At 38.2% G+C, this 25474-nt stretch overlaps 1 protein-coding gene across 1 annotated transcript in view; it reads right to left on the bottom strand.

Annotated features, from left to right (window-relative positions):
- The window catches only part of LOC122906923 (mitochondrial intermediate peptidase), a 170228-nt gene that overhangs the window by 59579 nt on the left and 85175 nt on the right, over positions 1–25474 (bottom strand). The window contains exons 15-16 of the mRNA XM_044249420.1: positions 19181–19255; positions 16309–16428 (exon numbers count right to left, since the gene is read on the bottom strand). Coding sequence (XP_044105355.1) covers positions 16309–16428; positions 19181–19255 — 195 coding nt within the window. The remainder of the gene's footprint in view (positions 1–16308; positions 16429–19180; positions 19256–25474) is intronic.

A 25474-nucleotide genomic window follows, 5' to 3' on the forward strand; every position in this document is an offset into this window, starting at 1 on the left:
ACCAGTGTATCAATACGGTCACCAGAGTGTTGTCTTTTAATAAAAGACATATGACAAGTGAATGTGTCATTTTGCTGTTATTTCCACTTGCATATTTTTGCAAGCCAGGAAAGTCAAACCATTTTTCCTATATATACTAATCATTTGCATTGTCCTCTTTTGTGACTGACTTTTATCTTCTTTGTCTGTTTTTCTTTGCGGGAGTATTGAGATTTTGCTGTTGTTATTCCCCTTTCCTTTTTATATTTGTATGCACTCTTTATGCAGCAACGATGTAAACCATTTGCATGTTATAATTTTTGAAAACTAGTATGATTATCTGTGAATTTTATTCCTGCTTTCTGTGAGAAAGTCTAAGCTTTGTGATCAAATCTATTAATCTGTAATCTCATCTGTGATTTCCTCCATTTCTTTTTAACCTACAACCCTTCTCTAAATGAAAGGAGATATTTTTAAATGGCTTTTTTTCTCCTGTTCAAGTGTCTACTCCATCTGGAGTTTATTTCATTTCAGTAAATAAGTATAAAGTTAGGCAATATGTACATGAATCTTCATTATATTCTATCCCTATAAAATAACTCCAAAGTTAAAGCTAGGAAGCTTTCCTAACTTTGGAGAAGCTTTCCAGACTGAATGGGCATACCGGCCTCTGCCCCTACCTAGAGTATCAGGAACAAATAAACAGAAATACCATTCTTCCATTTTGCTAACTAATGTGAACACATGTCTCATTGTCTACACCCTACTCTTCAACTCCCAATTTCTCCAGTATGATCAATTTTGAGCTTTCCCTATCCAACTGCCATAGTCTCCAAGTGAGACCTCTGGTTTCCAGGACACTGTGCTCTCACTCTTCCCTCCAACCTCATTGGTTTCTGTCTCCCGTTTTCCCTTATTGTTTCTTCCACATTTTCCATCCCTCTAAGTAATGGCCAAGGCTCATCTTTTATACATTTTTTTCCATTTATACTCACTCTAAAGGGTGATCTCACTCAGTCCCTTGGCTTTGATACAATCTGTGTGGATAACTGCAAATCCTGATCTCCAGCACACATTGTTCTCCTGAACTGTGGACTTGTATATCCATCTGCCTACATGACATCTTCTCTGTTTGACTAGTGGTACCTTACACTTAGTATTTCTTAAACTTATTTACACACACACACACACCAGGACATAGCCTTCCAGTCTTCTCCATGTTAATGGCAATGCTATCCTTTGGCAGTTCATGCCAAAACCCTTGTAATCACTCTTGACTCCTCTCCCTCTCTCATACTACAGATTCTACCTGAAGCCCTTGGATGGCTTATTTCATCCTCATTAGAGCCAAAATCCTTATACAAAAAGGACATTCAAGTGGCCTATAAACATATGAAGAAGTGCCCAGTCTTATTAGTCACGAGAAAGGTACAAATTAAAACCACAATGAGCTATGACTCCATGCTCCCAGGATGGCTAAAATTTAAAGGACTGACAATATCAAGTATTGGACAGGATACGGAACAAACTGGACAGGATATGGGGCACTCAAACACTGCCTGTTGGTATGCAAACTCAGGAGAACTATTTTGCAAAAAAAAAAAAAAAAAGACAAACTGTATGGCAAGAGCTGCAATAAAACTAAAGTATACCCATTTTACTCCTTTCAACAAAAATAAATGCTTATACCTACCAGAAGACGTATACATGAATATTCATAGGAACTTTATTCATAATAACCCTAAAAGGGAAATAGCACAAATGTCTGTCAGTGGACAGTGGAATACATAAGTAAGGTGTAGCATATTAAAAATGGAATACTTCAAAGCAGTGGAAAAGATGGATTACAGACACACACAACAAGATGGATGGGTTCTCACAGACATTGATTCGTATGAAAGAAGTGAGACTCAAGAGAGTACATACCATATGATGGCACTCAGTGAGGTCAGAAATCGGCAGAACTACTGGTTACCTTGTGGGGGAGGTATATTGACTGACAGGTTGCAGGCACCTCCTGAGGTACTAGAAATGGTGTATATCTTGATCTGCAGTTACATATATAAAATTTCATGGAGCTGTATATTAAGATTTGTGTGTATTATATAAGTTATACCTCAAGTTAAAAAAAAAACCTTCTATAAATATTTGTTGGGCACCTACCATGCATAATAAGTAACCTGAAGAAATCATGAACAAATCAGAAATGGAGCCTGCAGCTACGTAAATTTCACTCCCATTGGGAAGACAGAAAATAGTTAAATGACGTCAAGAAATTATGATGTGGGATGATCGATATGAAGGGAGAGACCTTGGCTCTGTGACAGTGTGCAACAGAGGAACTGGCTAGGCCTGGGAGAGTGCCATTTCCAGCAGAGGTAAAGTGAGAAGAAAGGAGAGAGTGCTCCAGGCAGAGGGAAATAAGTGCCAAGAACCTGGTGTCAAACGAAGGAGGGTGTGCTCAGCTGTACAAAGCTGGAGTCACCAACCACACAGGAACCCATGGGCCCCACAGGTATTTGGCCTTTAGCTTAAGAGCCATGGAAGGAACCAAAGGGCTTTAAGGGGAGGGGGTCATAACCAAATTTGTATTCAGGAAAGGTCTTACTGACAGCTGTGGGGATATGAGAGACGGAAAGAGAATTGTAACTGCCCAGTGTAGAGTCAGCTCACCTGGGGAGAGAAGGCAGGAAGAGAGCAAGGAAGTTTATTACCAAGACTGCAGGTCTGATGTATCTTTACATCTAACAGAAGTGATTTCAAGTTCAGGTCAGTATGTGAGAGATAACAGTTAACACTGGGTATCCCTATGGAAAGGGGCCAAGGCCCAAGGGGCTAGAGTACAGCAGAGACGTTACACTGGGAGCCTTTTATATCTTATGATTTTCAGGCATGTGCGCATATTCTTACTCAAAATATAATTAAAATGTAAAATTAGTATCACTCAACAGGAGGCTTCCTTACATTACTGCTGTTGCCCTTGGCCTCCCTGTCAGTCACAAAGGCACAGAGATAAAAAGACATTGCAACAAGCCCCTCTGGGTACTGTCACTCTGTGAATTAATAGCAAGGTCCCTGCATCCTGCTCACAGCTCACATTCATGGTGGTTGAGAATATGATTTACCTTAGAGAATCACTAGAGAAGAAGCTTTCTGAAATGGTTTACATCTTAAGATCTAAGAGACACATGTGCATCATTTAAAATATACAGTTTACCTGGTACAGAAAAAAACTTAATATCTTGGATTTTTATTTCATTATATTTAACCTATGTAAATTTGCAGGGGAAAAAAAAGTGTAGCTCTATTCATGAAAACCAAGACAAAAATGAAAGCCGGTGACTTGGCTTAAAGGACTCTATTACAAAAACAACTAGGGTAGTCCTATAATTTCCTCCTGTTTCAAATCAGTGAGATCTAGAGTTGCAGCTGTCCCACAAACTGAAACCATATAAATTTTTAGAAAATGAGTCAATCATGAGATTAAAGTTTCAATTTATAACACTTCTGTGTTTTGGTTACAAAGTCGTAAATAAATCTAGCATGACAGAGAAGGTAAATATTTTCTCAGTTGTTTATGCAGCCAAAGAGGAAAGGAATTTAACATGCAATTAACTACTTAGGTTTTTTTCAGATATGCACCATATGGTCTTTGTATTTAAGAGAAAGCAAAAAATAAATATTGTTTTGTTTAATCTAACATTTGCTTAGCAACACCAAATACTCCAAATTCGTGCAACGTGAGCAGCACCTTCACCTCGCGGAAGAGTTTTTCCATTTGTACAAGAGCTAGCATGGAAGAACAGGAGGCAAATAGAACTTCTTCCCCAGGAAGGAAAAAAAAAATGAAATAGGAGCAATGAAGATTTTTATTAAATGATTTAGGTCAGATTCTCTAGAGAGAGAATAATGAACTTTTAACCACCCAGGGGCTCTAGTTCTATCGTTTAATAGACAGCATTTTTTTTTCACATTAAAAAAAGAGACCTTTCGGCCATTCTTTACACCAGCATCAGAGCAAATGTGATGTTAAGAACAGCAAAGGTCAAAGGCAGACCTCAGACTTCTTTATAAAGATTCCTATGGGACATGATCAGTTTCTCTTTTCAGGCTTACCTTAGAAGTAAATGGAAAAAATCTGATTGCCATTTTAATCTAGATGGTAGAAATCACTTAATGGCTAATTATTTATCTTCATGATTTACCATTTTTTCTAAAATTCAAGCTTTTAACATAAAATCACCAACACTTAGCTCCATATAAAATCAATAAGCTGTAAAATAATTTTAAAGGTATGAAATCTCTTGTGAAAAACCTTTGAAATACACACTTAAAATTAAAACTTTAAAAGCACAATTTTTAATCTATCTGAATGCACATATGTCAGATATCTACAAGAATTTCTATACAGATACCCTAATACACTCACTTATATATTTTGAAGAAAGAAGCCCTTCAAAATTGGCTATCAAGTAAACAGGAAAGAAAATGAACCCTAACAACAATAAATCGAAGTCTTCACACCCAAACTGTGTGTAGCAAGGCCATTTTCCCATAGTGGGTGTTTTGTTTTTCTTCTTTTTGAGACTTAAAATAACACAAAACTCCATATAAGTGGAGACTTAAAATAACACAAAACTCCATATAATATAAATAAGGCAAAAGTGCTTTAAAAATCTCTCTGCCCTCTTCCATTATATTGATTTCATCTCCCTACTTCTAGCCTTCCACATGGTTGAGAGGTCTGGTTGAAAGTTAACCTGGGATGAGCACACGATATAAACAACTGGGTCTAACATTGGTCGCACTCCATCTCCCAGCTGGTAAATTAGAGGTTACTTTCCTTTGCATGTATTATCATGACACCACCAAAGTCAGCTTCAGAATCCGCTTTAAAAATTGAGCAATTTCAAGATGGGAAGCCCCCAAATTACACATAAGTTGTATGCTAAAACTTCATTTATTAGTCTGTTATTTGGGAACTCAGAACACACATCCAAAATAAATGTTCTACGAGCAATAATCCAAGCTACCAGATGATCAACATAACCCTGAAATCATAAAAAAGAGCAGAGCATTAGCTGTTGAAAGTGCAGTAGCAGAGACAGAAAATAGTATTTTAAAATTTTGGTTTTTGCTGGTACTTAAAAAAAAAAAAACTACTCCAATTAGATTTTCTCCAACCACATTAGCTGATTCACTGTGTGCCCATTGCTGAAATATTCCCAAGTCATCTCCTAAATTACCCTTCATCCTACTCAGCAAATTCTCCCTGCTCAATGCTGTCCATGACCATAGCTTATAGTTCTCTCTCTCTCTCTCTCTCTCTGGGGTGATGGTCTCTCAAATCTATATAGCTCCAACCTTGATCTGTTTTCTGGGCTTCAAACCCATTGATCCAACTGCTGCTCAAAGGCATCTCCACTTGGATATTCTACTGTCACCTTAACCTGTACTCAACATCTTTGCACCCCTCATGCCATAAATACACCTCCTGTATTCCATGTTCCACTCAATGTCACCCTGATCCTCCTTCACATCATTCCCCACTTCTTCTCTTCTCTCACCTCCCAACTTACCAAACACCATGTCCCCAGGGCCCTGATGGCCCATCCAAGCCCTAAACCACTCCTCTACTCTTCCTAGCCACCTGTTAGTTTTTGCCTGACCTCCAGGTGGCTGGCCAGATTTACACCAGCACAAATTCTTACTAATCAGAGACACCACATCAGCAAGATTGAGGAAGACTGTTGGAACCAGATGGAAAAAACAAAAGACCCCCTTTTTCTCATGAATATTTCAGGTACAAAGCCCCTCCCCTTTGGGAAAAAAATCAGGATCTCACCATATCCTTTGTATTAGCTGTATTATGCTTCAAAATATCTCAGTCTTTCAGCTTTTATGTTCAGGCCATCTGCTCACAAAGCAATTTGAGGGGCTCAAAGAATATTTTGCTTAATAATGAAATGTTTGACAGACAGCCAGACAGAATGGTAATTATGTATACATACCCCCAAATAAGCCATTGCTAATATAAGCTCCATGAGGGAAGGATTTTGGTCTGTTTCATCTGCACTATATCCGCATCTCCTAGGCAGTGTATGGCATTCAGTAGGCACTTAATAAAAATATATATTATAAATATATCAATTATTAAAAATAATTTACAAATGCTATCTATAATAATATAAGGAACATAACTGAATTAGAGATTGGGATGTAAATTGGGATTTGGAAATGGTTTTCTTTATGTTACGTCACAAAAGGGTGTTTTCTCTTTGATATGTCTGACTAAATTTAACACAACTTTCAGCTACCATAATGAGAAGGTCTGCTATAGATAATTATACTTAATGTGAATTATATAAATCTCTTCCATATAATTAGACATTATAGATATAAGTCTCAATAGAAATCAATCTCCAGGGGCAGAAGTCTTTTTGAAATGAAGCATCTTGAGCACATGGAGGCCAATCAGGTATGCTCCCCGAGAAGCCTGTAGCACATGCCCACCCAGAAAGATGCACAGGCAAGCAATGCGTAGAGATCAGACCCATTCCCGTCCCGCCTACCTCAAGCAAAGTACAACTCATTTGCTACTTGTACTCAGTGTCATACTGGGCTGTCATGAATGTGTCCCTGGATTTAAAAAACTGGAGCTTTTCAACGTGGAAGGAATAATATTCACAAGAAACATGCCTTCTTTTCACATTCTTTGTTGGTGTTTGTTCTCACACGAATAATGACCAAATATCAACATGTCATTCAATACCAGTAAAGTGCTTTCTTAAAGTATTCTTTTATTTTAGCTTTAATCAAGACAGGAAATTTTAAATTAAAATGCACAAGAAAGAGTCTTCTCAGACATATTATTATGATATTTTCATGAAATAAGGACAGGTCCTCAGGACTTTCTTGTTCTGTACATATCAGTGTTTTCTTTTTTCCTTTTTCTAAGATTTATTTATTTAAGAGAGTGTGTGTACACATGAGTGGGGGAGGGGCAAAGGGAGACAATCTTCAAGCAAGCTCCCCACTGAGTGGGGAGCCAGACTCGGGGCTCGATCCCAGGACCCATGAGATCATGACCTGAGCCAAAACCAAGAATCAGACACTTAACAGCTCAGGTGCCCCCACATGACTGTTTTCAACATGAGGTGGGTAAAGGACCAAAAAGGTCTCACTGGCAGCAGATCCGTTCAGAGAATACTGTTACTCCCAGAAGAGCTGCATTTGAGATGCAGTTTGACCAGCAAAGCTCACAAATCTACAAAGTTAGTTCAAACAGGTGAGACACAAGTGAGTCATTAACAAATCTTGGGAAACTGTAGTCTATCAGCAGAGTCAGTTGTTCATACTTTGAACTTGAAAAATACTCAGGAGGACAGAACAGAAGGGTCATAAGGCTAGAGCGGGTTTCGCCCCAGACTCTCCTAGACACGACTGTCTCTCAACTGCTCCAGAGTACTGGAGTATTACAAAAATAAAAACACAGCATTTTCTACTCTCTGAATTAATAATGGGGGAGATACATAATCATCTAGAAACAAAATATTCTGAGAAGAGATGTCGTTAATATGTAAACAAAACATTATGCTCTGAATAGAATGAAAGTGGTAACAGTACAAGACCAGATTGTTGGTTCATGCTGTAAAGTTGTCCTCTACAACCAAGCAAGAGCTTTTTGGGTTCCTAGCAAACTATCGCTAAATAGCAAGAAAATTACAAATTAAATTTGTCCCTACATTATACAAACGACTTTAGCTCTCTCATAAATATTACCAAATTGCTGACATAATAAGGCCATTTATTCACTTGAAAAACAAGCATCCATTATTCATTGCAGAATATTAATGGAGCTTCCCCTGTCAAAGAGTTGCATAATATAAGTGCAGAGTTTGCTAAAATATGACCTAGTCGGGGCTAATGCCTAGAAATGAACTAGGAAGACTTTCATGGTCAGCAAGCTTGGGAACACAGCATGAGAGACTCGTCATGTTCATTAGCTCACTGCAGATGTTGAGGAGCCCCGCAGTAGAGAAGCCCATTTCATGTTATTTAAACGAGTCCTCTCAAACATAACCGACGGGAAACTTTATTCCCAAGATGAGCTATTAATGCACTTAGGGAGATGTTACGTGGACACATTCATAATCACCATCTAAAAGTTCAGACCACATTACATACACATAATTTGTGCAGTCTCTATCAACATTATGAATACTCATCAACATTATGAATAGGTTATTATTTTTTTAAGATTTTAATTTATTTATGACAGAGAGAGATAGTGAGAGAGGGAATGCAAGTATGGGGAGCTGGAGAGGGGGAAGCAGGTCCCTGCTGAGCAGGGAGCCCGATGTGGGGCTCGATCCCAGGATGCTGGGATCATGACCTGAGCTGAAGACAGACGCTTAACGACTGAGCCACCCAGATGCCCCGTAGGTTGTTGTTTAAATTATTTTCTCCTTTTCTCATGGTTTCATTTGAGGGAATAAAAGGATTCGTTTGAAAGAAACACTTTCTGGAGATAAGTTATAGGAAAATTGTCACTCTTCCGGTCGGTAAGGCGGAATGCTCCCCCTCCCTGGTCAATACTCATGATAAACCCGCAGTCATTCTCCATTCTCCATTTCCTCCATGTCCACGTCCAGCTTACCACCAGAATGTTTAAACATTCTGCCTTCTACGATTTTCCCATCTACTTCAGCCTTACCTTCTCCACGGCCACTTTCCTAGTTCAAACCACCAACTCTATCCTGGCTCCTGAGTAACTTCCCAACTGGTCTCCCGAAATCCATTCTTTACCACATATGTTGCAGCCAAAATAACCTCTTAACATTTAGAAATATCTTCTACATACTCATTTCCTACTACATACTACTAAGGCAGGGAGAATGATGAAACTATCAACATTATACCCACTAATAAATTTAAGAAATAAGACACTTCTAAGACTTCTATGATCCCACCCATTGCTCCAGAGGTATATACCATCCGAACTTTGTGCTTACTATTCCTTCACTTTTCTTCATAGTTTTATTGCTTATGTATTTACCTATGATACTGAACTTAGTTTTGCATTGTTTTGAACTTTATTATAAATGTATATGGTGTTTTTTTTACTTGACATTGTGCCTATTAAATTTAATTGTGCCCGTATCCCTCAATTTCCACTGAATAGTATTCCAGTCGATAAATATGACACAAAGTATTTACCCATTTTCCATTGACAGACACTTGGGTTCTTTCCAGAATTCTACCTCTTCCTTTTTTTCTGTGCACAAACAGTGCTGTTATAAACCTTCCTATTCTTTTTTAAAATTAATTAATTAATTTGACAGAGAGAGAGATCACAAGTAGGCAGAGGCAGACGGGGGGGGGGGGTGGAACAGGCTCCCTGCTGAGCAGAGAGCCCGATGCAGGGTTCCATCCCAGGACCCTGAGATCATGACCTGAGCCGAAGGCAGAGGCTTAACCCACTGAGCCACCCAGATGCCCAGACCTTCCTATTCTTAACAAGACAACACTAGGTTGGATATATAAGTTGTGTTGCTGGGTCATAGGGAATGTCCATCTTCAGTGTTACTGATAATGCCCAAGTGTTTTCCAAAGAGGCCATACAAATGTGCACACCTACCCAGAGATGTTAAGAACTCCTGTAACTCCACACCCTTGTCGACACTGGGTATAGTCAACTGTCTTTTTTTTTTTTTTTTTTTTTGCCAGATGGGTGAGAATAGGCTGCTATCCTAATGTGGTTTGAATTAGCAGTCACTGATGAATTTGGAGGTCATTTTATATGTCTCACTACATATCTATGCCTTTTGCCCATTCAAAGAACTTCAAAAATACTCCTTTCAGGATGGTATATTTTATGCTATGTGGGTTTTTTTTTTTTTTACCATAATGAAAGTAAATAACTAACTAAAGAAAATATCCAATAATAGGTGTTGAAAATACGTACTTCCAGTCTGTAGCTTTCCTTTCACTATTTTTTACATTTCTTTTGATAAACAGAAGATTCAAATTTCCATATAGTTGAATTTATCAGTCTTGTCTTATGATTAATGCCTTTCACTATAAAATAGTCTGAGTAAGTAAAACAGCGGCAATCAGAAAGACATCCTTTTGTATTATCTTCTAAAAATTTAAAGCTTTACTTTTTTTACTTTTTTTTTTTTTTTTTACATTTGGGTCTTCAACCCACTTTGTATTTGTGTGCAGAATGAGACCAAGATACAAGTTTCGTCTTATCCATATGGATGATCAATCCTTACAGCACCATTTTTAAAAAAGACTAGTTTCTTCTTGGCCCACAGATCTACACAGCCACCAGTTTAGGCTCAGGAGTCCATACATGTGTCAAAGCCACATTTGGGCTTCTGGTTCTGTTCCACTGGCTCTGTTCTATTTGTCTGTCCCACACCGTCCCACTACCTCAGCTCCTACTGCTTAATTTGGACCCTAATCCCAAGTGGGCAAGTCTACCAACTTGCTGCTATTCTTCAAAACTGCCCTTGCTATTCTTGCGCCATTGCTCTTCCATATAAAACTGTACAGCCTCAAACAAACAAACCAATAAAATTGCATTAAATTAATTGGAGAATAACACATTAATTGGAGAAAAAATTAATATCTTTTTGGTATTAAATCTTATCTATAAATATGGTTCAGTTCCTCATTTATTTAGGATTTTGAAAATAAAGACAATACACTTTTTATTTTAGATTTTTTTTCACGCTTTTATTTAAATTCCAGTTAGTTAACCTACAGTGTAATATTAGCTTCAGATGTACAATATGGTGATTCAATACTTACATACAATACCCCATGCTCATCACAGTGAGTGCACTCCTTACTCCCCACCATCTATTAACCTATTTCCCCACCCGCTTCCCCCCCAGTAATCTTCAGTTTCTTCTGTATAGTTAAGAGTCTGTTTCTTGGTTTGACTCTTTTTCTTCTCCCACTGTGTTCATCTGTTTTGTTTCGTGAATTCCACATATAAGTGAGATCCTATGGTATTTGTCTTTCGGTGACTGACTTATTTCACTTAGCATTATACCCCCCAGCTCTATCCACATTGTTGCAAATGGCAAGATTTCATTATTTTTGATGGCAGAGTAATATTCCATTGTGTGTGTGTGTGTGTGTGTGTGTGTGTGCATATACACACACACACCCCACAGCTTCTCTATCCATTCATCAGTTGATGGACATTCATCTCTTTCCATAATTTGGCTATTGTTGATATTGTTGCTAAGAACATGGGAGTGCATATATCCCTTCAAATCAGTACTTTTGTATCCTTTGGGTAAATACCTAGTCATATAATTACTGGATCACAGGGTAGTTCTATATTTAACTTTTTTTTTTTTTTTTTTTTTTTGATGAACCTCCACACTGCTTTCCACAGTGGCTATACCAGTCTACAATCCTACCAACAGTATTAAAATGTTCCCCTTTCAACCATAAGAGACTCTTAATCTCACAAAACAAACTGAGGGCTGTGGGGGGAGGGAGGTAGTGAGAGGGTGGTTGAGTTATGGACATTGGGGAAGGTATGTGTTATAGTGATTGCTGTGAAGTGTGTAAGCCTGATGATTCACAGACCTGTAACCCTGGGGCTAATAATACATTATATGTTAATTTAAAAAAAATTAGTCCTGGGGATGTGATGGTGACCATGGTTAACAATACTGTTTTGTGTATATGAAAGTTGCTAAGAGAATAGATCTTAAATGATCTCACAGGAAGAAAAATTTATAACTGTGTGTGGTGTTAACTGAACTTACTGTGGTGGTCATTATTTGGCAATATCAACATATGCCAAACCACTTTACGTTGTACATCTTAAACTAATATAATGTTGTTAATTATATCTCCATAAAATTGGAAGAAAAACAAAACAAACAAACAAAAAACAAAAAAAAAAGATTCCCTTTTCTGGGTACCTGGGAAGCTCAGTGGGTTAAGCCTCTGCCTTCCGCTCAGGTCATGATCTCAGGGTCCTGGGATTGAGCCCTACATAGGGCTCTCTGCTCAGCGGGGGGCCTGCTTCCCCCTTCCCCCTCTGCCTGCCTCTCTGCCTACTTGTGATTTCTCTCTCTGTTAAATAAATAAAATCTTTTTTAAAAAATAAAAAATAAAATGTTCCCCATTCTCCACATCCTTGCCAACACCTGTTGTTTCCTCAGTTGTTCATTTTAGCCATTCTGACTAAATGAGTTGCCAACTCATTGTAATTTTGATTTGTATTTCCCTGATGAGTGATGTTGTGAATCTTTTCATGTGTCTGTCATCTGGTTGTCTTCTTTGGAAAATATCTATTCATGTCTTCTGCCCAATTTTTTTTTTTACTGGATTATTTGTTTTTTGGACGTTGAACATTATAAGTTCTTTAAATATTTTGGATACTAACCTTTTATCAGATATGCCATTTGCAAATATCTCCTTCCATTCCATAGGTTGCCTTTTAGTTTTATTGATTATTTCCTTCACTGTGTAGCAACTTTTTATTTTGATGAAGTCCCAATAGCTTATTTTTACTTTTGTTTCCCTTGCCTCTGGAGACATGTCTAGTAAGAAGTTTCAATGGCCAGGGTCAAAAAGGTTACTGTGTGTGTTCTCCTCTAGGAGTTTGATGGTTTCCTATCTCACATTTAGGTCTTCTAACCATTTTTAATTTATTTTTGTATATGGTATAAGAAAGTGGTCCGGTTTCATTCTTCTGCATGTGGCTGTCCAGTTTTCCCAATACCATTTACTGAAGAGACTGTCTTCTTCCCACTGGATATTCTTTCCTGCTTTGTTGAAGATTAGTTGACCATAAAGCTGTAGATTCATTTCTGGGTTTTCTATTCTGTTCCACTGATCTCTGTGTCTGTGCTCATGCCAGTACCATACTGTCTTCATGACTACACCTTTGTAATACAACTTGAAGTCTGAAATTGTGATGCCTCCATGTTTGCTTTCTTTTTCAGGATTGCTTTGGCTATTTGAGGTCTTTTATAGTTCCATACAAATTTTAGGATTTCTTTTTTAGCTCTGTGAAAAACTACTGTGGTATTTTGAGAGGGATTGCATTAAATCCATAGACTGCTTTGGGTAGTATAGACATCTCAATTATATTTGTTCTTATTTTAGATTTTTTTTAGTAGGTATCTCATACTCTTTTTATTTCCACAATGGTATCTTTAAAATTGTTTTTCAGTTTGTTGATGATAAACATAGATGGAATATTAATTTTTATACATTGTTTATCCAAATAAGTTTCTAATTTCTCATTAATGTCACTAATTTACGTATACATACTTGGGATTTTCTCAGCAAACAATCAATCATCTGCAAATAATGACGGTTGTGTTACTTCTTTTCTAATGCTTGTATTTTTTCTTTTCCTGTCTTATTGCCCTGATGAATACTGCACTGAAGAATTCCAATAAGTATCCTCAACTTATTTTTTATTTTTATATTGTTATAAGCTTGGTGATGAATTGAATGAGAAAATGCAGAAGTTTCTAAGAAGGAAGAAAAGAATATTTATGCAAACCTAAACAAGCTCTGTTTCTTTGAAAAAAACAAAAAACAGAAAAAGATGACAACAACAACAATCTTTAAAAGAGTCTTTCTGGGGCACCTGGGTGGCTCAGTGGGTTAAGCCGCTGCCTTCGGCTCAGGTCATGATCCCGGGCTCCTGGGATCGAGTCCCGCATCGGGCTCTCTGCTCAGCAGGGAGCCTGCTTCCTCCTCTCTCTCTGCCTGCCTCTCTGCCTACTTGTGATCTCTCTCTGTCAAATAAATAAATAAAATCTTAAAAAAAAAAAAAAAAAGAATCTTTCTTCAGGATGCCTGGGTGGCTCAGTCACTTAAGCCACTGCCTTCAGGTTGGGCCATGATCCTAGGGTCCTGGGATGGAGTCCTGCATCAGACTCCTTGCTCAGTGGGGAGCCTGCTTCTCTCTCTACCTCTGCCTGCCACTCTGCCTGCTTGTGCGCGCTCATTCTCTCTCTCTCTCTGACAAATAAATAAAATCTTAAAAAAAAAAAAAAAAAAGAGTCTTTCTTCTCTAAATGTAGCTATGCTTCTTCTAAAGACCACTTAAAACAATGTACTCAAAGGGCTACAGCTACTGACAATAAACAAAGGAGATAATACCAGAGAAGAGATAAACTTGTATATTTTCTCAAAAGGAAGAGTCAGCTTATCCTCATTACCACAGATTTTCACTAATATAGAAAATCCAGAGCTCAGTAATACACGGCCTTAGAACAATAAATTACATATAAGGTCAAAAATAGGTATGTAGCATGACTATCATTATATATTTGGGGCACATGACTAAGCTTCTAAGACAACCAAAACTACTCATACGAATTTTTTTTTTTTTTTTTACTTTTCTTTTCCCTCAAAGTTTTATTTAAATTCTAGTTAGTCAACACAGTGCAATATTGGTTTCAGAGGTAGAATTCAGTGGTTGATCATGTACAAACAACACTCAGTGCTCTTCACAAGTGCTTCTTAATATTCACCCCCCAGCCCCCACCCATAGTTCACTGAAAAATAACCCTGTGTAGCCATCATAGAGGGCATATAGAATCTTTCCTTTGCTCCAAAGGCTCCTTTGTGCCTTTGTACTCTGGTGTCTGGCTTCTTTCTTTTGGCATATTTCTGAAATTCATCCCTATTTTTTTTTAAATTTCTTTTCAGCGTAACAGTATTCATTGTTTTTGCACCACACCCAGTGCTCCATGCAATCCATGCCCTCTCTAATACCCACCACCTGGTTCCCCAACCTCCCAACCCCTGCCCCTTCAAAACCCTCAGATTGTTTTTCACAGTCCATAGTCTCTCATGGTTCACCTCCCCTTCCAATTTCCCTCAACTCCTCTCCTCTCTATCTCCCCTTGTCCTCCATGCTATTTGTTATGTTCACAAATAAGTGAAACCATATGATAATTGACTCTCTCTGCTTGACTTATTTCACTCAGCATAATCTCTTCCAGTCCCGTGCATGTTGCTGCAAAAGTTGGGTATTCATCCTTTCTGATGGAGGCATAATACTCCATAGTGTATATGGACCACATCTTCCTTATGCCCTTCAACAGACAAATGGATAAGGAAGATGTGGTCCACATACGAAGTACTATAAAGACAAAATGCACTGTTACTTTACTTGTCTAGTCAATGTGAATTGTCCCCACGTACATTTGAGTATCAGGACCTGAAGATCCACTGGACAATTAGCCTTAACTGACGAGCCTTTACTCAGCATTTTAAAGTTTACGAAGTATCTTCAAATTCATTCTCTATCAAACTGGCTAAGCTGGAAGAACACAAACCGGGCCCTACCAGTAGCCTCCATAACACCTCATCAGGGCTGCCTGCCTGAGAACGAAATGAATCCCAAAAAAGACAGACCGGAGAAATGGAAAGAAAGAAAAACATTTCGAACGAATGTTGTGTAAGAACTAACGAGATCCAACTTACCTGAAACCAAATACACCCTTGCACCTTCCAGTTATGAGACTCAATAAATTCCCTTTTCAGCTCAAGAAATAGGAGTTGGGTTTCGACCAGCTGCGACTCAGAGTCCTAAGTAAGTGTCAGTCGCCTTGCTAACTGCACCAGCCGACACTGTCTCTGCTACGCACAGCCTTCCCCCAGCAACACTGGGGCAATGGAACAGCATGATTTCATGAACCCCAACGCAACCTAAATGATCTCAGAGAAAACAGGTAATGCGTATGAACCTCACTATGAGCCCCAAATATGGTGATATTATCTAATTTACAGGTTTGAGAGTGAAATTCGGGGTTCTCTTGCAAAGCAAGTAGATGGAGTCTGGCACCTAGCAATCAATAATGCTCCCACTTTCCAATCTGGCTATACTAAGTGAGATAGGATATGCAAAACTTCTATTATAATCCCTGATACAAATTAGTACTCAACAAATGTCCATTTCCTTTGCAATGAAAATGATAAGGGGCTGATAATCACATTCATCTTACACCACTAACCATCTTTTCCATTATAGGAAAATAACAACAAAGAATACAGACTAACTCCAATGATCATTTTCACCGCCTACCTTTCCAGGAATCCAGAAACACACTGCTAACAGGAAGAAAATAAGCACATGTAAATGGATGGTTAGAGATACTAAATGGGCCAGGCAATTTCCAGCATTTCTCTGTTGGAAACCTTGACCTACATGTAGGGATTTCAAATTCTGTAAAGGGAAGGTGACCATGACATACTCACTCTGACAGAGATACTAACTGGACCACTCAGTAGCACACAACAGGATCAAAATGCAAGACTCACAGTATTTGGAACGTATGGCAAGCCATAAAATTTCTCCTGTGTTTCCCTGAGAATGTCTGTGGTTGATGTCCTCAGGGGGTGCTTCCCATGGTAGATCTGATCCAGAGTGGCATAAAAGACCTAGACAGATGAAAATGTCCACTTAGCCTTGGCAGTCCATCCTTCCATCTAAGACATGGTGGGCCAAAGACATTATAAGCATACCAGAATAATAATTACACATACCAACTGAAAACATTTACAAATTCAAGTGTAGATGGCTTGAGACATATTTGTACCACATTTAAGACCACACTGATGATGAAAAGGAAAGCTTTCGACCATTTTATGATGAAGGAGATTAAAAAATTTTTGGATACTATCTGTAAGGTACTCTTCATGTACAATGGAGTAAATTAAATTTGTGACCACAAAACTGGAATTTGGCCCATAGATATCTATAGATATACATAAAATATATGGTTAGAAATATGAAAAAAAATGAAGTTACAACTTGTGACCTTCTGGATCTCATAAATCCTGTTTGGTCTCTTCTTTGAATCCTGCCATATCTTAAATGAGGGCAGTGAAATGGTCCAAATCCCAGTTTTGTGAAAAGGGATAGAATGTGAAATAGATGGGGTAAGGTGAAGAAAAGGAATAGCAATCTTTCATCTGGCAAGTACAGATGTTACTAAGAATTCTGGTGCAGCTGTTGCCAAATCTGGAGCTAGGGCCAAGCTGGCCCCCACACCCGGTGTCGGGAGATACCAGGGAAGCAGCTGCTGTGCATGGGTAGTTCTGCCTTAAGGAGGTGACCAGGAGAGAATGATCACTCACCTCTAAGGAGAGGGCACAGGGTATTGAAACATGATAGAAGAATAAAGCATTAGTTTGAACATGAAATCTGTTGCTTATGAAGTTCTGAAAACTAAATTTTACAGAGCAAATCTGAAGTAAAGATAAAGGGCTTTTTCACTGGAACATTTGGCTTGAGTATTAACACTGTTTGGAGTTCACCTGAAGCAAGGAAGTAGAAAACTTGCTTTATTTTAAAGGAAAAATTCTGACATGCAATTATGTTTCTGATATGTATCTTTCTGATTTAAAAATGGAATTTGTAGAGAATGTGCAGCTGTTGACTTAAAAGAACAGAGGATTAGTTTGGATAAAAGAAAAAATTTAAATGACCTCTAGCTCTTGGCTTCATCTAGATATAGAATTATGGTTCTAAATTATAAGTCAAGTTTAAACCTTCCCTAGAAAAATACAGACATTTCCTAAATATAAATATTGCTTTACTCTAACTGGTAATCTAAACATATAGCTAAATACAGCTCTTTCAATTCTATATTCTATAATGAGTAACAATGCATAAAGTAATCAGAGAAGCCAAAATTACTCATCCGCATCTTGTCTATATTCTAAGAGAGTAGGTTATTAGGAACTGCAACTTAAATTCTAACTTCCACTAAGGTGTTTTGTTTTTTGTTTTTTGTTTGCCAATCTATAAACAAATTGGAATTTAAAAGTTTCATTCCTATAGTTATGCCTTCCACAATGAAAGGCATAAACATGGACTGGATTTTTTAATGATAAAAACAGAGCAAAATAAATGAAATGTGCATGTGTTTCATGCTTATTTGCTGATAAAACAAACAATTCTAAAGTGATGAGCCTATTTGCCCACCCAGGGAGACCAACAGCCTTATAGCAACAGAAAAACAGGAGCTTATTTTTAAAACAATGCACAAGAGGAAAAAAAATTGCAATTTTAAGAGCATTGCGTATACCCCCTTAGAAACCTGGAACAATTCATTTCCTTTCCACCCTTATTTGTCTGCACTGTACAAGGGGCTATTGTGGAATAGGAAAGCCGGCACGGGTTGCTGCTCTGGCAAGAATCTGCCTCCCTCTCCTTTCTCTTCCTCTCTGTCTCTCAGGGGGTTATTCGTTTGGGGGGGAAGGAAGGAAAGGTTGGTTTTCCATTTTAAAAGAAAATCTTCAGAACAAATATTCAAAAAGAAAGCCACAACCCAGGTTTTTAAAAGGTAGGACTTCTACTATAGATATCAGCAAATTGAAAGACTTTTGCTGAGTAATGCTAATTTTTTAAATAATTCAGAGGTCCTTTTAAAATTATATTGATATGCAGAGACATTAATATAAATCAAATATAAATAAAAAGTTTTTCTATAGTATACCTTTTCTTCAAATATATAATTTAAGGTACAACATAAACAGAGTTCATGAGGGCTGAATTTTACAAAAACATAGAGCAATTAAATGGAGCCCACACTTTTAAATAGGTAGCTGGATCACTATAAAATGAATATTGCCTGAGATGAAAGATGGGTGTTTGGGCTGTGTTTACAGAATTCTCAAGACCTGATGAAGAGTAAGGATTCCATAAACAATCTCAGTAATTACAAGTAACCGAAACATCTGGTATCATGTAGACCTGACATCCAGATGGTTCCTAAGTTCTTTCTAGTCTGTATCTGGAAACCTAGAAAACTGGTTTTGAATATTATCTAAAACTAACAGTCATTATTGTTTAAACCTCACGTCAAAACTACAAAATTTTGAAAAGATACAAAGGGACATAAAATATAACATGGTTGCTGAAATGTATGATTTAGAAGTCACGTGCCTTTCCCAAGCTTTGATCTTCCCAACTGAAAATGGGAAATAACCTTATTTAACATCCACTTCACAAGGATAGTGTGAGGACTGAATGAGTCGGTTTGGGTCAAGTTCTTTGAACTCAGATGAAAGATGTCTTAGAAGCATAATTATTATAATAAATGTGTAGCACTGGCAAGAATTTAAAGTTATATATTTATTTTGAATAATCACTCTGAAAAACTTCAGAACAAAGGTACATACATACCTGAAGTTGCATATCGGCAGCAGCACACACCTTTTTCGATTCACAAAGTCGAGACACCATATTTTTGGGCAGCGACTTGAAAAACAAAAGAATATATATGTGAGTAAGTTGTTTAATAAGTCACTGCACTGTGTGCTTATGGGGTAGGAAAGTTAAAAATGACAACAAACGAATAAATGAATAACTGAATTTAGTCACGGTGCCTGTCGAATTAGGGTCCATACAGGAAAAATACAGCACTACAGGGAACTAAGATAGTGGCACAGATCTTTTAAAATCTTTTTAAAACCTTAGAAAAGAGGAAAAAAAAAAAACTAGTAAAAGTGATTGCTTTTTCTGTTCTTTGTTACCAGTGAAAGCCTGTTCAAGTGCTCTGTTAACTTTTAAATGCACCTAATAAGGGCTGATAGGAATAAAGGAGTCAAGTGTGGAGAAATAGATGATAATCCATGGTGTCGGCCAGTATTAAAGCTGAACTGATATCCTAACAAATAACCATGATAATGAATTGCACACTCTTTTATTCTCCAACCTGAAAGAACTGCAGAGCTTGGAAACTCAGTATAATGATCCTATTTGATTTAAGGCTTCCTCCTCGAGACTAATTAGGCCTAATCACATAACATCACATATTTGCTTAGAAATGCACTAATAATGTAGTCAAGGAAACACTTCAGTCACCTTACTCTACTTTAACATCATTAATATTGATCTTTACTGAAGAGAACTACCACTTTATACAATTCTATGTATAATCTAAATGAAGCTAAAAGCCCCTGTACAGGGAAACCCATCCCAGAAGACACCTGGGGCAGGTTCCTAGCACTACTGTTGTGTAAATTAACCACCCACAAATGACCACCATGAGCTGTCTGCTGGACAGGGGACTGGGCACTACCATATTTACATGTATCCCCTTAGAGTGCCCAGCCGACAGGAGACACTCCATAAATCTTTCCAGAAGGAACGAATGAACACTAGAATGATCGTTTAAGAAAGGCTTAAGTGAAAGGCTACAGCAGTACATGATGAAGGCTCAGACAACAACAAAGCCTATTCTCTCTTCTTCCTGTTTGGCTATAAGAAAGGCATACCAGGCAAAAAGGAAATTTTAAGGAATTAAGACATGGATTGAAGGAGGTTATACAGTGTAGATTCTGTCACAGGTGGAGAGGCCTGGGGTTTTCTCACACCAGGGGCAGCCATCTTGTATAAAACAAAAATTTCCTCAGACAGAATTTTTAAAAGTCAATATTTAGTTAAGTCATAAATGCTAAATGCCTCTATCAGAATGTTCAATTTCGTTAAACCTCACTTTATATTATATCTTCAGCTGACATGACTTGTGCTATACTTGGATTGTTCATGCCTTGCAAAACTTTAATAGTTCTGTTTTCATTTAAAAAAAAAAAAGGTATGTGGAAGGATGTCGTTTTCTCATTTTTCCAACAATGAAAAACACTGTGGGTGAGCACTGTATTAGGTCTCAGGGACAGAAAATGGCCAACAGACAGGGTCCTGGTCCCATGAACTTCCTCGGCTGGCATCCCCCATGTAAGCACAATTTTGTTAACAAGAGTTAACAACTATCATAAGCACTAAGACAGAAAAGCAGTGCAGATCTGTAGGAGAGCCACGATCTAAAAAGGCTTAACTGAGGAACTCATGTAGATGTGAAATTCACACAATGAACAGGCATTAAGGAAAAAGGGATGGGCTGCAGGGAGAAAGAAGCGTCCCAGGCAGAAGAAACGCTATGTGTGGAGGCAGAAAAGAAGAGGGCCCTTGGCGGGTGGAGAGGGAGCCACAGGCAGGAAAGCAGGGTTCCAGCAAGCTGGAGAGCCAGGTAGGAGCAAAGCAGGGACACTGGTCTCCACCCTCAGACTCTGCCTCACGGTAAGCCACTGGGGAGTTCTAAACAAAGAAGTAATAAGGTCCGATCTGTGTTTGTTTTTTTTTTTAAAGATTTTATTTATTTATTTTTCAGAGAGAGAGAGCGAGCACAGGCAGACAGAGAGGCAGGCAGAGTCAGAGGGAGAAGCAGGCTCCCCGCGGAGCAAGGAGCCCGATATGGGACTCGATCCCAGGACGCCGGGATCATGACCCGAGCTGAAGGCAGCTGCTTAACCAACTGAGGTGTCCCCGATCTGTGTTTTTAAAAGGTTCTTTTGGCTGCCGTGTAGACACTGGAGAGGAAGAAGGCAGAAGTGGGTTAGGAAAAAACCCAGGAGGCTATAGGTAGTGCACCAGTGACACACATCAGTAATAAAAGCCACAGCCAGAGTGCCAGGGGCAGGGGTGCCATGGAGAGGGCTGGAACCGAGTGGGAGGTGAGACCCAGCACACAGCACTATTCCCGGGAGTGTGCCACAGAGGTGCAGAGGGTAAGGGCAGTACCACAGAAGGAAAGAGGGGGAGGGAGAAGTCCTGTCTGAGCTTAGAAAATGTACAAGCAAGCTTAAGAAATGCTGATGCCAATGAACCCTATAGGGACAAAGACTACAGATGTAGACAGAAGAGACAATGACTCCTGAATCAGGAACCCAAGGTTCCTGAACAGGCAGAAGTGGCACAGACCCCAAGAGGGAGGAGACTCAAGCGTCCGGCTCCCCTGGATGGGCCGTCAGGCAGGAAGCTGTGAGAGGAGATGGATGCCCAGGCCTAAGGAAATTAGACAAAGTTGTGGAGAGTGGTCCACCGAGAAGTGCAGAATCATCAGCCCTGGGAGAACCCTGGGATCCCAGTCGGGCCTGGCATATGGGCAGAACTGAGGATTAGGCAGATGAGGGAACAGCAAGTGGGTGAGGAGGAAGGTCAGATCAGCAGTGGGAGATGGTGAGGGTAGGAAGGTGCCCCTGCTTAGTGGGAAACAAGCAGCCCCCAGGGCCCAGCAGTGGTCAGGCATCTTTGAAAGGTTTACTACTTCTGCTCTGTAGACAATCATATGGAAATGCCGAGTAATGGATCTAAGAGCTAAACCCAACATAACCCCTTTCCATTCGGAAGTAGCTTACTTATTGTGAGGGTGCAACCTCAGATTCAAACCCACAGAGAAATGGCAAACATTAAAGGGACAAATTTAATCAAGCTTAATTCTTTCCTTGTCCGGTTTACAAAAAAACAAAAGATGTAAAGAAAGACAGCACATAAGAACAGGGACAGCTAAAAACACAGTTCATCAAAATTTACGTAATAAAAGGAAACACATTCTATAGTTATAGAAAAAATTACTACTGGGGGAAATGAGTACCACTGCTGGTAAAGGTGACATGGGGCCTCTGTGTTATTTTTTGCAACTTCCCAAGAATCTAATTATTTCAAAATAAATGGATAAGTACAAAAAAACCTCCTAAAAATTATGTATTCAAGGCCTATTATATATACTGTAGTAAATTCAAGGAATGTTTACCAAAAACATACAGAAACATATAGAAGGTAAGTACAATCTTGGTAGACTAGTTCAAAGCAAAGTCTGCCTGCCTCTCTGCCTACTTGGGATCTCTGTCTGTCAAATAAATAAATAAAATCTTTTTTAAAAATCTAGTTTGGGGGATTATGAGTATACTTGTGATGAGCACCAGATGTTGTAAGGAAGTGCTGAATCACTATATTATACACCTGAAACTAATATTGCACTGTATGTTAACGGCCTGAAACTTGAATAAAAACTGAAGAAAATAAAAATAAATAAAAATCTGATTTGGCTCTTAGTCAATTGAGATTAACAAATGCATTTCAGCTGTTGGAAGAGTTACAAGCAGAACTTAGAGATATTGCAGATCTGGTTTGCAGACAAAGCGAGTATCACAATAGAGTCCAATGAATTGTTTGGTCTCCCAGTGCATATAAAGTTGTATTTACACCATAGTCTATTCAGTGTACAATAGCATTATGTCTAAATAAACAATTTATATATCTTAATTTTAAAATACGTCATTGCTAAAAAATGCTAACCATCGTCTAAGCTTTCAGTGAGTCAAAATCACTGACCACAGCTCACCGTAACAAATGCAGTAAAATGAAAGTCTGAAATATTGCAAGAATTATCAAAATGTGGCACAGAAACATAAAGTGAACAAACACAGTTGGAAATAAGGCACCAACACACTTGCTTGGTATAAAGTTGCTACAAAACTTCAGTCAGTAAAAAATGTAGTAACTGCAAATCCCAATAAAGCAACGTATAGTAAAATGAAGTATGCCTTTATATATTTATATTATTCTCTTGAAAAGTACATCCTTTTTTTTTTAAACAAAAATAAGGTGAAAACTTAAATACCATAAAAACTAATTTTCAAGTTACATGAGAATTTTTTAATAAAAATATTTAGAAGTTAAATCTTAAATTTCAAATTAGAAAAATGTTTCCTGGTTAAGATTTTCTTCTGTAGATATCACTTTACCAACCAGAGGTATGACAACGAATATTGAAAAAAATTCAATTTTTGCTGTTATTCCACAAGTGGATCTATCTAGCGAGTAGCACAGCTGTTTCACATTATTGTCTCCTAAAGTGAAGACTCTCACATTTGATATACTGAAGAAACAGAAAATGAATATATCCAAGCTGACAGGTTTTATATATGTGTGTGTGTGTGTGTGTGTGTGTGTGTAAATGTATTTAAAACACCTGAACCTCAAACGATATTGGAATTATTTAAATTGAAAATTCATCAAAGTTCACGGCATCAGAAGTAATAACTCTTTCACCATATCATTGACCGCATTTTTTTATCAGACTATTTCAATCTTCGTAACTTCCACAGTATAAAACACTTCACTAAAGCGCCTATCCTGACATGGCATGTCATTCTCGGTTCTCCTTGGGATCTGGACACCGCCATATTCATTCAAGATTAAGAGGAATCCTACTTGCAGACTAAGAATGTTGTAAATCAAGAATAAAATTCAAATTGACTAGAGTGAAGAATGATGGCATAAGAAATGGCACAGCTGGACAGCTGTCTTGGGCCTTTCAGGCTGTTTCCAGGATCCTTAACTTCTGCCTGCTGAAATGGCTATTTCATATCATCCCATAAATCCAGAAATACCATTCCCTCCAGGAACCTTCTTCTTGAACCCTTCAAAGGAGAACCGAGAGCCTTAAACCAACACCCTTCTGACTGTGAACTTCCATTATTATGCTTCACTGGCATGTAAAGGAAAGAGAATAGGTTTTGGAGCCAGACCAAACCAAGTCTGAGTCCTTTTTTTCTTTCTCTCCAAGTCTGAATCCTAACTGTGCCACTTACCAATTTGGCGGCATAATGTCGGGCAATGTACTGAACTTCTCCATGATACACTTTCCTCATTGACAAAATGTATTATCTTTTTGCAGAATTAGATAAGACCAGAATGTATTTTTAAAACATACTATGTGAGGTTCAACAGAGTAGATGCTGAGTAAATGGTAGCTACTATAATTTACTATTACAGTTGCCCTGTGTAATACAATAATCATTGACTTTGACAAACTTTACTTACATTTTACTGTTTTAGCTACATATTCAGCAAATATGGCCTGTTTTAGATTTATAAATTCTTAGGAGACAGAAATTATAGCTCAACAGTTCTACATAGCACCTAACAATCAAGCTCTTAATAAGGAAATGTACTTTCAAAGTTTCCTACTTATAGTTCTCTTCATTTGCCCAATAGCCAAATAAGCATAATGAAATACTTGTGCCTCCTCAAATGGTCCAGCTTTAGAAGAGGATCCTTTCTCCATCATGGTGATTATTTTAAGGTTTTTTGAACAATTACATCAACTAACATGTTATTACTCTCTCTTCCATAGTTCAATACCTGCCACAAAACTTGGCTATTAACTCACATCTGAAAAGATTTTTCTCTCATTTTAGGTAGAATTGGTTATCAAAAGTGAGTCAGTTCTTTATCTGCAGATTCCAGTTCTTACTTAGAAAATGTTCCCTTTCTGGTGACATTTTAGTCACATGTATCTCATGCTATGGATCTTGGTATTTCAAACTTTCAGCTTATGACAAGTCTGCTGTGAATTCTATCTGATCCTCTGGGGTCTCGGCTTGCTACCCACCCCCAGCCCCCCCCCCCACTCTCCTCCTCCACTCCCTGCCCTCTGGCTGCCTTCAGGGTTTTCTCTTTATCTTGGACTATGAGTGTGTTCTTTTGTTATTTATCCTGCTTGGGGTTCTCTAAGCATCTTGGATCTCTGGCTGGATTTTCATGATTTTTGGCAAATTCTCAGCCATTATGCCTTCAAACAGTTCTTCTGCCTTATTACCTCTCTCTTCTTCTTTGTGCAACTCCATCTGC

Source organism: Neovison vison, chromosome 5, assembly GCF_020171115.1.
Source record: "Neovison vison isolate M4711 chromosome 5, ASM_NN_V1, whole genome shotgun sequence".
NCBI lineage: Eukaryota > Metazoa > Chordata > Mammalia > Carnivora > Mustelidae > Neogale > Neogale vison.